The following is a 14,284-nucleotide window of genomic DNA, read 5'->3' on the forward strand; positions in this document are numbered from 1 at the left end:
CCTGAAGTCAGACCTACCTTCCGTCTTTTCTGTTTTCCATTCTTTTTTTAAAAGCAAGTTTAATTAACAAGGTCATAAAAACAATAAAATAGGTTTTCAGTCACTGGCAAGCGAAATCGTAAGAAGAATCCATAAACCCACAGTGTGAAAACCAAGCTGCAACTGTCACTGGAAGATGTGACAATACCCACCATTCTCTGTGACCTGGGGTTGGTGAGGGCTTAGAAAGAGACATGGGGATTGGAAAGCCATACTGTGCTCTCCACTAAGAGAAACAGGCATCCCATGGAGAGAGGGGGTAGTGTCACCAGTGGGGTCTGGGTCAAGCAGGACAACAACCACTTTCTGGGGACACCTTGGCCAACTCCATGAAGGGGCTGATCCTGCACTCAGTGACTTGCCGCCACTCACACAGGCCTGCCAAAGGCTCTGCCACCTGAGCTCAGGAAGCCTGGCATGCTCCTGTACCCACAGTGCTAAAGTCCCTTGCAGCCATACATAGGGTGACAACAGAATGCAAATGAAGAGGGGCTAAGGACACCCACCACCACTTAAAAGAAAAAAAGGAAAAGAAAACAAGAAGCGAAAAACATCTGAAAGTCCAAGAAAACCCAGAAGTGAAAAGCTGCCCAGCATAGCAAAATCCCACAAACACCCTCCATGCATGCAAATCACATGCAGATTTCACGTAAATATATTTCCAAGTTTAACAATTTCAGCCTCTGCTGCATGTCTAGGAAAACTGTAGTCCCACCAATTAGGAATTAGTAGGAGAAAAGAAATAATCCTCATGGATTTTAAAAATGCCTTTCTTCTACTCAGAGAGGTCAGGTGGATAGAGCAGGAAGAGGGTTCTTATCAGGAAGGGCTTGTTCTGGCTTTGATGAAGATGTGCTGTGTGACCTTAGACGAGTTGCCTCCCCTTTCTGTGCCTACGCCTCCCATCTATATGATCAGACTAAGCTAAATGTTATCACCAGCCTCTGTCAGCAAAGCAGAAGCTCTGGCCACCCTGGGCTTGCATTATAACAGTTGGTTTGGCTGAGTGGTGGCTGCACCCTTAGAAGGGACACATGCTCTCTAGTCTGCCACGGTTCTCATCTACCTTCCTAAGTTACAACCCAGCTACTCATTTCCTGCACCTGCCCTGCAGGTGTCTGTGTTTGTGACCCTAAGTTAGTAGGTCTCTACTGACCCTCCAGGTTCTGACACTGAGGAGCTCTATGTCCAACCTTTCAAAGAGGCCCCAGCATGGCTCACCGTGCAGTCCCACACCTCTTGCCCCACTTCTAGGCTCTGCACAGGCATTTCTCTAGAGAAGTGGGTAAAACTGCAAGAGATGGGCCGAGGTGGGCGGATCACGAGGTCAAGAGATAGAGACCATCCTATCCAACCTGGTGAAACCCCATCTCTACTAAAAAATACAAAAATTAGCTGGAGGTGGTGGTACGCGCCTGTAGTCCCAGCTACTAGGGAGGCTGAGGCAGGAGAATTGCTTGAACCCGGGAGGCGGAGATTGCAGTGAGCCGAGATTGAGCCACTGCACTCTAGCCTGGAGCCTGAACAAGACTCTGTTTCAACAAAAAAAAAAAAAACTGCGAGAGATGGTAGTGACTGATGGTGGTGGTGGTGATGATAGTTTTAAATTCCACTTCCTAGTGGAAGAAAAAGTTAAAAAAAATAAAAGGAATAAAGGAAAAAGAGCAACTAAGTCAAAAAAACTAAAACTCCAAAATAATACACAAGAGACAAAAACATCAAGAAAAATAGGATCAATAGAAATCAAAAAGAAAGATGGTAGAGCCAGGTTCAAATATATCAACAATAAATATAATTGGACTAAACTCTCCCGTCAGAAGATATTATCAAATCGGATTTTAAATTGAACTCCATGGAGTTAACAGAAGAAGCCCCTAAAGTCTAAGGCATCAGATAGGTCAACCACAAAAGGAGAAACAGGGTATTTCAGGAAAACACTAGTCAAAACAAACAATGTAGTTATGTTAATATTGGAAAACATAGATGTTGAAACAATAAAAATAGCTAATATTAAGCACTTCTAAGCATTTTACAGGTATTTTTCATTTAATCTTGATAATAACCAATAACCAGGGAACTATTTCAGAGGAGAAAACTGAGGCACACAGAGTTGAAGTCAGATTTCAAAGAGGCTATGCTAATAAGGGCAGGAGGTAGGATTGATAAACATAAAAATCAGTACAGTATTCAAGTCACCGACATTTCACAAGCATGACCATTTACTCAGTAACAAGCAAAATGATTTCCCGAGTCTCCTCATGCACTGTCTCATCTGATCTTCACAGCAAGCCTGGGAGGTAACTACCACGCCCATTTTACAGATGGGAAAATGGAGACAGAGAGGTTCAGCAGCTTGCCCTTGGTCACACAGCTAAGAAGAGGTGGAGTTGGATTTCTGAATTCACTCTTAACCACACACAGTGTAGGGGAAAGTAGAATGCAGGCTGGACCCCACAAAGGGTGACCTGGGAAGGCTCCTTTGAAGATGGGGCATCTGAGCATGGCTTTGAAAGGAAGAGGTGACAGCAGGACCCCCCACCAACAAGGGGTGTCCCGAGGTTAGTGCTCACCACACAGGAAAGAGTCTGAGCAGAGGCTGGTACAGGTTGAGGCTCTGGGGCAGCTGTGGGCAAGGTGTCGGTGCTCGGCCCGAGAGACAGGATGAAGGGGTGGGCGCTGTGGTTGAGGGAGGATGGAGTCAGGGCAGAGGGGGCTATAGCAAAGAGATCTCTGACTTCCTGTGCTTTCCCGGCAAGACAGTGACAATGCCCAATCCCCAGCAGATGGGGAGCCCACTGCATAGCATCAGTCAGATGAAAACTCCAAAGAGAGAACCCAAAGTATCCAGAATAAACAGAAGGACTCTGGGAAATCAAAATAACAACCGTCCAATAGAAGATGGGCAAAGGATGTGAAAAGGCAACTCTCACAAAATGCACCCACCTCCGCTGCCACCACCAGGTCCAGATATCTCCTGCCCGAACCACTGAAGTCAAGCACTCCCTGACTCCACTGTAACCACCCCACTGTCCATCCTCCACACACAGCAGAGGGATTCCATTAGAACTAAGGCAGATCCTGTTCCTCCCAGGTTCAAAACCTTCCTGTGGTTTCCACCTCACTCAGATGGAAAATTAAGACCCCACAATGGTCCACAAGGCCGTACCTGATCTGGCTCCATTACCTCTCTGACCTTACTCCCTTGCTCTCACCCTCTCCTCTCCTCTCCAGCCACTCTGGCCTTCTCACTGTTCCCCAGACACTTCAGGAAGAGTCGTGCCCAGGGCCTTCGCACTGGCTGTTCTCTCTGAAACAATTTTCCCCAAGGTACCCGCTCGACTCCCTCCTTCACCTCTTTCAGATCTTTGCTAAAATGTTTCCTTCTCAGTCCAGCCGTCGCTGACCACATTATCTAAAACTGCAACCCCGAGTGACTCCTGGTCCTTACTGATCCTCTGAGCCTGATATATATTTTTTCCACAGCACCCAAATATTCCATCTAAACAAGCATACACATTTCTTTTTTTTTTTTTGAGACAGAGTTTCGCTCTTGTTACCCAGGCTGGAGTGCAATGGCGCGATCTCAGCTCACCGCAACCTCTGCCTCCTGGGTTCAGGCAGTTCTCAGCTCACCGCAACCTCAGCCTCCTGCTGATTTCTTATTCTTTCATATTTCATATTACATATTTCTTACTCATTCATCTCCCCCAAGAAGAATGTCAGTTCCAAGAGGGCAGGGATTCAAGGTATTTTTGTTCACTTTGTACCTCTAGCACCTCAAGTAGTGCCTGACACATAATAGTCACTCAATAAACATGTGGTGAATGAATGAATGGCTTCAAGAACCCTAAACTCTGCAGCACCAACTGTAGCTCTCTCGGAGGACACTAGGAAGATGGAAAGGTGTTTCCTAAGACAGTAATATTCTATACTACGTGAGTCACTGTTTTTAATGTTGGCTTCTCCCCTCCCCCCTCCACCCATCATAAAGTCTGCTCATATGCCACCTAAAATCCTTTGGAAAGCTATGAGTAGTATACATCCACGCTCCAGGAAACACATCACTCCCAGCTGTCCCCCTTCACCAAGAGTTAAGGTCAACACCTCCCTGGCAATGGACCTCACTCAGTCCGTCCCAGAAGTGCTGACCTCAGTATCAGCCACATTCTTCCCAGTCAAGTAGACAGAGGTAACAGCCAAATGACAAGGTCCTTGTGCTGTGCTTGGATGACAGCTGCATCACCCACAGACAGACGTGGGAGGTGCAGGAGACACCAGAGGCCATGCACAGATCCAAGGCTGTACCCCAAGCAGCCATTCTGCAAAAAACATCCCTGGATACAATCCCACTAGAGCAGCTGTTCCAAACAGGTCCCAGGACGTGCCCTGCTTAGACCCACAATATTTAACAAGTTCTCAATCAAGCTAATACTTGGACATTAGTAACTTTCACATTAAAGTCCCAATGTCTGGATTCACAAACAGTTGGCAAGATGGAGATGGCCTTTCCACACTGATTCAATAACTGGGGCATCTACTCTGTGCAGGCACCGTTCCAGAAACTGGGAAAACAGGCCCAAATCCCTGCCCTTGGGGAACTGACATCCCAAAATCAATCAGGACACCAAGCATCCCAGGACGGAATGGGAGCCAGCGAGCAGTGCTATGAAGAAATATAAAAGCAAGGTAAAGGGGACAGAGAATGGCAGAGGCAGCTCCTCTATCACAGAGGTGGCCAAAAAACGCCTCAGACAGGGCACTCGAGCAGCAGAGGCCAGACAAAGATGAGAAGTGAGCCTCAGAAGTGGGGTGAAATGTCCCAGCAGATGAAAGAGCAGGTGCAAAGGCCCTGAGGCAGAAAGCTGCTTGTTCTGTTCGCAGAACTTCAGGAAGCAAGTGTGGCCCAGCAGAGAAGAAGACAAGGTCGGAGGGGAACATAGGTGAGATCGGGTAGGACCTTGCAGGTGTCAATGGCAAAGAACTTAGATATTATTCGGAGTGAGCAGAGAGGTCCAGGAGGGTTGTCCAGGAAGAAGTGACATGAACTGACTTCAGTTTAGCTGCCGAGCTGAGAGCAGCCTGCAGAGGACAAGGGCAGAGGCAGAGAGGCCCACTGGGGCCGTGGCAGTGGCCTAGCACGTGGGGAGTGGAGGTGTTAGGAAGCAGCTGGACTCTGGACAGGGTCTGAGAGCAGAGCCAACAGGACCTCCTCATGGCAAGACATGGGGGGTAGGGAAGTAGGGGCACCAAACATAACCCCAAGGTTTGGCCTGAGCAACCAGAAGGACGGAGGGCCATCTACTGAGGTGGGGATGGAGGGGCTGGTGGGAAGTCTGGCAAAAGGCGTGAACCCGGCATCTGGTTTTGAACATGCTCCGTAAGAGATGCCTGGTGAACCCTCAAATGCAGAAACTGAACGGGCCAGAAGACAAGTCCAGGGTCTAGGGGAGAGGTCCCGGCTGAAGTCATCCACATGGAGACAGAGTTTAAGGCCATGGGAATGTCCACACAAATCCTGTACATGGACCTTCAGAGCAACATGACTCACAATAGCCAGACAGTGGAAACGGCCCAAATGTCCATCAGCTAATGAGTGGATAAACACAACGTGGTGCAACCCACAACGGAAGATGATTCAGCCACAAAAAGGAAGGAGGCACCGACACACGCTCCAGCGTGGACGAGCCTGGAGGATATGAGCCTAAGTGAAGCAAGCCGGGCACGAAAGACAAGCACTGTGTGACTCCACTTGTAGGAAATCTCCAGAATAGGCGAACTGATGGAGGCAGAAGGTAGACCAGTGGTCTTTGGGGGTGGGAGCTGGAGCAGATGGAAAGCGAGTGTTTATAGGTCTGGGGTTTCTTTGGTGGGTGATGAAAATGTTCTAAAATTATTGTGGTAATGGTTGCACAACCCTTGAGTATACTTTTTTCTTTTTTTTTTTTTTTTTTTTTTTGAGATGGAGTCTCGCTCTGTTGCCCGGGCTGGAATGCAATGGTGTGGTCTCAGCTCACTGCAACCTCCATCTCCTGAGTTCAAGTGCTTCTCCTGCCTGAGCCTCCCGAGCAGCTGGGATTATAGGTGCCCACCACCACACCTGGCTAATTTTTGCATTAGTAGAGATGGGGTTTCATCATGTTGGTCAGGCTGGTCTCGAACTCCTGACCTCATGATCCACCTGCCTCGGCCTCCCAACAAAGTGCTGGGATTAAAGGTGTGAGCCACCACACCCGGCCAGAGTATACTTTGTTTTTACAAAGGGCCACAGAGTGGATGAGGCCACCACAGGAACAAGTCTAGATGCAGAAAAGACCAAAGGACTAAGCCCAGGGCCCATCTCTCCTCAGAGGTCCCAGAGATGAGGAAGCAGCAGAGGAGATCAAGATCAAGTGGCCAGAGAGCTGGGGGCAAAGGTGGCAGCTGCCCCAAGACAGGATGTGTCCCCTGCAGTCAGCCTCAGGATGGTCCCTGCCCCTACTGCACACACCAAGCCCCCACGGGGCCCAGCCCAAGACTGGAAGCTCCAAGCGGGAGAGCCTGGGTCTGTCCTGTTCACGGCTGTGGAGAGCAAGCAGTGACACAGATGTGTGCATCACCAGGAAAAAACTAAGAGGATCCCTGACAGTCAGGTCCCCCACCAGGCACCTACCAGCTGTGCACTAGGGGCATCCCCCTAAACCTGAATCATTTCCCTGGCAACATGAATGGAAAACTCAACAAAGCCTGAAATGCCAAATGTCTATCCCGGGCCTGGGCCAAAGAGTCGAGATAGACTGTTCCAGCTATTCTTAGGCAATGTTCAAGTTCAGCTTTTGGGGGCTGTTCCCAAAAAGACTTTCATTCTCGCCTCTTCCCTCTTCCTACCCAGGCTCCTTGACCTTGTGTGCCCACGCCGAGTAGGAGTTCAGCTCAAACAAGGGAGCTCAGAGGGCCGAGGGGACCCTTGCAAGGGCGTCTGAATCTGGAGGGGCCTGAGTGGGTGGGCTGGGGGTTTGAGCTCAGCTGCTTCAAGTTCATGGGATCATCTTTGAAAATCCACTGGAAAATGTGACAGAAAGGAGGAACTCCAGAGGTGGGGGTGGGGGCAGAGTTCCCCTCAGGCCTGGGTGTTTGCTGATGCAAATGTTCCTGCTCTGGGTGCCTGGCATACTGAGCAGTTCTGTCAGGAAGGGAGCAAGGCATGGCCCCACGGGAGTCTAAGGCCCGGCTTGCTCTGTCCCGAAAAGCCTCCCCAATCTCCTACCCAATAAACACGGCTAGAGCGCAAGTGGGCAGTATCAACAGCCGTCTGGTCAGGGGAGTGAACCATGGCCACCCCATTGCCATTTTCTGCAGCCCATTTCCTCCATGGGTCGCTGGGCGGTTCTGTTCTCCTGGGAATCCAGAGCCCAGGAATCCCACCAGACCAAACTGGCCCCTGTGGAGATGGGAACAGGCCTCAGAAATGCCTGGGCCTCACATCAAGTTTAGAATCCACCATACACAGAGGTCCAGCCCCACTGTCTGTTAAAATACGTCACAGAAGGTGCAGCTCCAAGTGCCTGCTGGAACCCAGACTTATGAAAGATCTAGAAATTAAACCTCTAGTTAAGTTCAGCTCTGGGCTATGGCTGCTGGTTCTTCTCATGGGTCAGATGTTCAAGGTTTTGAAACCCAGAGGAGAAGCAGACCAGCCACAAAACACAGGGCCGCCGACCTCTTAGACCCCACTTACGGAACTGAGAAGGGCAGGATCGCTGACGCCCAAGCACTGGCAGTTTAACTCCCCAAAATGCTTCTCAACAGGCAGCACAGCCACGTGGTTAGGGGTGGTCCTCTGGAACCAGAGTGCCCGGGTTCTAACGGTGGTTCTACTGCTTATCTACTGTGTGTTCCTTTCTCTGTGCCTCAGTTGCCCCATTTCCAAAATGGGACTAATCACAATGCCTACCTTGTTGAGTCGCTGTTAGGACTAAGTCCATGCTTACTTGTCGTAACAACCCCATAAATACCATTAACAGGAAGCCTATGTTTCAATGAGAAATTGAGGCACAGGGAAGTACAGTGACTTGCCCAAGGTCACACAGCCCACAAATGACAGAGAAATTCAAACCCAGACTGCTTATGGCTGCAACGTCTGGCTCTCACCCAGGGGTTGGCACATTTTTGCTATAAAGGGCCAGATGGTAAATATTTTAGGCCCTGCTGGCCACATCCACTCTGCTATATATTCTTCTGGGGTTTTGTTTGTTTGTTTGAACAACGCTTTTTTAAAAAGAGTAAACACCATTCATAGCTCACAGGCTGTACAAAAACAGGCCATGGGCTGTATTTGGCCCAGAGGCCACAGTTTTGCCAATCCCAGTCTAACCATTACAGTACACCTCCTCTGAATGCTGGCAACTAACTCAAGTTTGAAAAACACACCACACAGATGAAACAAAGCACATCTGCAGGCCCGATTTGGTCCACAGGCTATCAGTTTACAAGTTTCACCCAAAGCTTCTTCCACATCCAGGTGAAGACCTGAGCTTCAGCATTTCCAAGACCTGTTTAGGGATCAAAGCCATGGTAAGAACAAGCGCTGAAGTTCCCTTCGAGATTGCTGAGAGAGATCAACAGCAGGAGCAGGGCAGAGGAGGCACAGGAAAGCTGGGTCCTACCCCCATAGCTTCGCACAGCAAAGGCCTGTGCTCGTGGGCAGAGCTGATGGCCCCAGGGTCTGGCCCAGCTCAGAGGCTCCAGCATCACCCACCTTCTCCAGCAGAAAACCAAGATGAAGAATGTCCTGGTGCCCTTACCCTCTCCCTTCCCATCCAGTTCATGAAGCAAAAATATACAGGTCCCTGTAAGCAAGTGCGCAAATGAGGCCCCACCAGCCAAATTAACCCCCCCGCAGGGAACCCGGGACACAGCTGCCTTCAGGACAGAGCCAGGACAGGCTCAGGCCAACGGCCATTTTGTTCAACCATTTCCAAGGGTTGACACCCTGGGCTGAGAGCAGTGGAAGGTGGGAGAGCCAATCCCAAGGCTCGGGATCTGTCCAGCAGCTAGCCTGAAGCCTAGAATCAAGCATTCTCCATCTCCACACAAGCAGAAAATCTTCCCTGCTTTGCCCATCTAAGAAAAAGCCAGGGCTGGCAGCAGGGAAGGAAACAGCAGGTGTATGAATGGCTGCATTTGCCCAGCTAGTGCCTATGCCTGCCCTACCCTGCCTTCCACAAACAGCTCAGACTTTGGTCAGGTGGGGTTCATCTGTCCTCACTCATGGCCTGTAGACCCAGTGATTGGTTCAAGGTTGGAGCACATGACCCAAGTCTGAGCCAATTAGAATTCCCTTACTCAGAATGATTGGTTCAGGACTGGAGCACCTGACACAGGTATTAGCCAATCACAACACAACACTGCCCTACTCACTGTCATTGGATGAAGTGTGGGACCATGTCTCAGCTAATCAGAGCACAGTAATAGTGACTGGTGCAGGGGTAAAGCACAGGTGATTGGTTGAGAGGTAAAGTGTGGGTCTATGCTGATTGGAGGACTGGTACATGCAAAGGTTTTATGTAATTGGTCTGGGTCAGAGCACAGGACTCAGCCTCAAACCATTTGGCATATGACCTTCCCCTGGCCGCAGATGGCCAAAGCCAGGATGAATCTCAGGACTTTCCTCAGCTCTTAGTAGAGAGGTTCACTCTTTCCCACTGACCTTAAACTTGAGAGGTTGTGAGGCAAGGAGAACCATAGCCACCTGCTGCCACACTGAAAATAAGCCTGAACAGTGGAAAGCAGAGTGAACAACAGAGAAAGAGGCAAGGTCCTGGTTTAAATCCAGCCCAGCCTAAAGCTAACGCTGCTGTCAGATTTCTCAGATACTTGAACTAACAAATTTTATTTTCTTCTGAAGCCAATGGGTTGGTTTTCTATCACTTCAAATATGGGAAAGTCTCACCTTAAGGAGGAGCGGGTACTTGCAGATCCTCTGGATCGGAGACAACAGGTAACCCTCCAAAGGGATGTCCGTGGTCTTCCGGCCTCCCAGAAGCATACAGCTCTGCAAAGGGACAGGAGACCTTCATTAAACCCACCAAGGACAGCACAGGGACATGGCCACCCTCAATCATGGGAAGCATTCTCAGAGCACAGCTACAATCATCACCTGGGCAATGATTTAGCAACCCCTAAGAGAAGTGAAAATGTACATCATCCACAACCAGCACAAAGCCCAGCGGGCCAGATCTCGCCTACTTCCCGTTTTGGTAAAGTTTTATTAGAAACACAGCCACATCCATTACACTGTCTGTGGCCCCCTACAAGCTACAACGGCAGAGCTGAGTTGTTAAAAAAAAAAAAAAAGGCCATATAGCGGCACCACCTAAAATATTCACCCTCTGGCCTTTTACAGAAAAATTGGCCAATTCCTGGTCTAGAGCAGCTTTCACATATACACACCAGGAGACTCAAAACTGCCTTGTTTACAACAAGGCAGTTAGTTGGTGAGATCATTTACTTATGCATGATGGGCATGTAGTGAGCCCAAGGGACCCAGGACTGTGAGAGGCATGGCAGGGAAACATGTGGAACTCATGGTTCCTGCCAAACAAAAATGGGTTCTTCAGTTGGAGCCCCTCTGAAGGAGAGGACAGTGCCTGGAATGTGATTGAGAGCCACGTGAAACAAATGGCCACCAATGGAGGCTCCAGGAAGAGCTCAGGAGTCTTGGGAACTGCGAGCAGGCTGGGTGGCTGGGCTGGTCTTGGGGCATGGGTGGGCTTAGAGTAACGGCACCTGAAAATGGAAACATCTCTATTCTTGTTTCGGTCTGTTTGCAGCGGATTTATACAGTGGTAGCTAGCTATGCAGCAGTGAAAATTAGATAACCAGGGCCACGTGTAGCAACATGGGTGAACCCCAAAAATGTACTCTTGTGCAAAAGAAAGAAGGATACAGAGAGTTTAAAACCATTTATAGAAATCTTTTAAAGACACAGACCATAAAACTAGACACTGTTGGATGGGCATGGTGGCTCATGCCTGTAATCCCAGAACTTTGGGTGTCCAAGGTGGGCGGATCATGGAGTCAGAAGTTCGAGACCAGCCTAACCAACATGGTTGGTTGTAGAAACCCCGTCTCTACTAAAAATACAAAAATTAGCCAGGTGTGGTGGCATGCACCTGTAATCCCAGCTACTCAGGAGGTTGACGCAGGAGAATCGCTCGAACCCAGGAGGCAGAGGTTGCAGTGAGCCGAGATCATGACACTGCACTCCAAAAAAAACACAGCACTGTTTATGGAGAGCATGTATGTAGTCAAATATAAAGACACGCATGGAAAAGGAATGCACCCAATTCCAGGGGGGTTCCCTTGTAGAGGGAGAGTTGGAAAGTGAACAAGGAATCTTCCTTCAGCTGTTACTGAAGAGGTCCTAGTTCTTTTCCTGGGGAGAGTGTACATAAGTGCTGTCACAGGCAGCAGAGTTTTGGCTTGTAGAGTTAAAAAGTGCAGCTCTCTTAGGAATGAAATACCATCACCCTAACTCCCCAGGCTTACCCCCAAGCTCCTGTCCACAAGAATCAACTCAGCGTCCTCCATGTCAACACTTTCCCCTACAGCCCCCTTGCCTCTCTCAGCTCATTCCATGCCCCTTGTCTGGAATGTATTCTCTTCCCCAATAATAATAAAAATAATAATAACACTGCCATCATCCACTGCTAACACTGACCAAGAGCTAATCATGTGTCCAGCAGGCCTCTAAGGCTCCTGGCCACCAACCACCCTATCAACTGAAAACTATTATTATTCTCATCTCAGAACTCAGACCCCCGGGGTTTGAGAGGTTTGTCTTTTACTCTAAGACCACCCCAGAAAAGTAAGCCACAGAGCTGGGACATAGAGCCAGGCAGGTTGACAAAGAGTCTGGGATTGAAACCATGATGCCAGTGTGCCCTTAACCAAGCCCACTCATGCACCAAGGCCAGCCCAGCCACCCAGCCTGCTCTCAATTCCCAAGACTTCTTCCTCCTGGAGCCTCCATAGGTGGCCATTTATTCCATATGGCTCTCAATCACATTCCAGGCACTGTCCTCTCCTTCAGAGGGGCTCCAACTGAAGAACCTATTTTTGTTTGGCAGGAACCACAGTCCCATGTGTTTCCCTGCCAGTCCCCTCACAGTCCTGGGTCCTTCAGGCTCACTATGTGCCCATCATGCATAAGTGAATGAACTCACCAACTAATGAAGGAACAAACCACCAGCACATCCAGCCATTCCTCCTCAACACCACCCTGAAAAACTGGAAACGAATGCAGACTCTTGGGAAAAGGGATTCCCATCCTACCATGTATTCATTCATTCAACAAATACACATTGTGTCCTGTGTGCTGTGCACAGTTCCAAGCACTGAGGGGAGGCCCAACAAGACAAGTTCCCTGCTTATACTCAAGTGAAAATCAGACCATAAGAACACAAACTGTGTGCCCACCACGTGCTAGGCACTGGGCCTCATGCTTCACATACACATAAAGTTCATGCTGAAAGCCTAAAGAAGTAAGCATGGACCACACTCCCCCTACCACACATGGGGAAACTGGCACAAAGAGCTGGCCCAAGTCTCAGAGCTACCTCCACCGCCTCTCGGGAATCACAATAGGCTCTGCCTGGAGAAGCAGAATTCTAGGGACCCCAGGTCGCAGCTCTAGCTGAGCTGAACGGCCCCCACCCATGTCTACCCCAGGCACAGATCGGGGATTGAGGCTTCGGCAGCTGGGAGATGCCAGGCCCCACGCTGCTCACACTCAGGTCTTTGTCCTATGAGCCAGCACTCGCCACAAGCTGGCGTGGTGATGTCAGCTCTGGGCAGAGCGCAGGGAGCCTGGGGTGGGGAAGGTGCTTTCTAGAAGCCTCCAGGGCTTAGAGGGAGAAGGGCCCATTTTGTCCAGGATCAAGGAGTTTTCACAAGATTTTCGCAGCCGCGGACAACACTTCCCCACAAACACCCTGGATTGTTGTTTCGCTTTATTTTCTTTAAAAAAAACAAAAACACACAGAGCCAGCATTCACTATTCTCATTACATTTCAGGCACTATGGAAAGAACTTCTGAGAAGTCCTTAAATGCTCGAAATTTACAGAAGTGATTCAGGTGAAGCATCCACCTCATAGTCTTCCCAACCTTCTAATGGCAGCATGTTCCTAAACTGTCCTGAGTCTGCCTTTCTGTCTGTGCTGCCCCCTCGCTGATCCCACCCTGACTCGGCATTTTTTTTTTTTTTTTCCTGGACAGAATCTCATTTTGTCACCCAGGCTGGAGTGCAGTGGTGCAATCTTGGCTCACTGCAACCTCCGCCTCCCAGGTTCAAATGACTCTCCTGCCTCCATCTCCCAAGTAGCTGGAATTACAGGTGTGTGCCACCATGCCCAGCTAATTTTTGTATTTTTAGTAGGGACAGGGTTTCGTCATGTTAGCCAGGCTGGTCTTGGACTCCTGACCTCAGGTGATCTGCCAGCCTCAGCCCCCCAAAGTGCTGGGATTACCAGGTGGGCCCTGACTTAGATTTAAACACCATCTTTCTTTATATTGAAAACGCTCAGGTTTATCTCTCCAGTCCACCCTTCCCTAAACTCCAAATTCCAGTCTCTGCTGCCCGCCCATCACCCCACCTGGATATAATGCAGGCATTTAAAGCTTACGCATCCAAAAGGGAATGTTTGTTTCCCTCTTCTACCCTAGCCTGCACCCTCTTGGGAAAATGCAACTCCATTCTTCCCATTGCTTGGGCCCAAAACCCTAAAGTCATATTTGGCGCCTCTCGTTCACTTATATCAAAAGTCAATGATCATTTATATCCAAAGTCGGCTGATCACCAATTGTGTCAACTCAGGCCTTCAAGCTCTATGTGAATCCAACCACCTCTCCCACCACGACCAGCAACCCTGTTCTCAGACACCATTGCTTCCTGCCCGGACACTGCAGTAGCCCTGTGGTCAGTTGAACGGTGGTCCCCAAAACGCCAGGTCCCCAAAAAACCTCAGAATGCAACCTTATTTGGAAATTGGGTTTTTACAGAAATACAGTAATTAGTTAAGATGAAGTCCAATCACTCATGTCCTTATGGGGGGGAAGACACAAAAGAAGGCCACATGAAGACAGAGGCAGAGATTGGAGTGATGCTGCCACAAGCCAAGGAGAACCGGAGGCTGCTGGAAGCTTCCAAAGAAAAGACAGGATCCTTCCCTGGAGCCCCAGGAGGGAGCAGCCACCGTCACCTTGATT

General features: G+C 49.3%; 1 protein-coding gene across 7 annotated transcripts in view; it reads right to left on the minus strand.

The window, feature by feature from the left end:
• The window catches only part of PREX1 (phosphatidylinositol-3,4,5-trisphosphate dependent Rac exchange factor 1), a 203,575-nt gene that overhangs the window by 92,778 nt on the left and 96,513 nt on the right, over positions 1 to 14,284 (minus strand). For all 7 annotated transcript variants that reach the window (XM_078371900.1, XM_035298857.3, XM_078371899.1 and 4 more), the window contains exon 5: positions 9,968 to 10,069. In XM_078371900.1, coding sequence (XP_078228026.1) covers positions 9,968 to 10,069 — 102 coding nt within the window. The remainder of the gene's footprint in view (positions 1 to 9,967; positions 10,070 to 14,284) is intronic.

This window comes from Callithrix jacchus, chromosome 5 (assembly GCF_049354715.1).
Source record: "Callithrix jacchus isolate 240 chromosome 5, calJac240_pri, whole genome shotgun sequence".
In the NCBI taxonomy this organism is placed as follows: domain Eukaryota; kingdom Metazoa; phylum Chordata; class Mammalia; order Primates; family Cebidae; genus Callithrix; species Callithrix jacchus.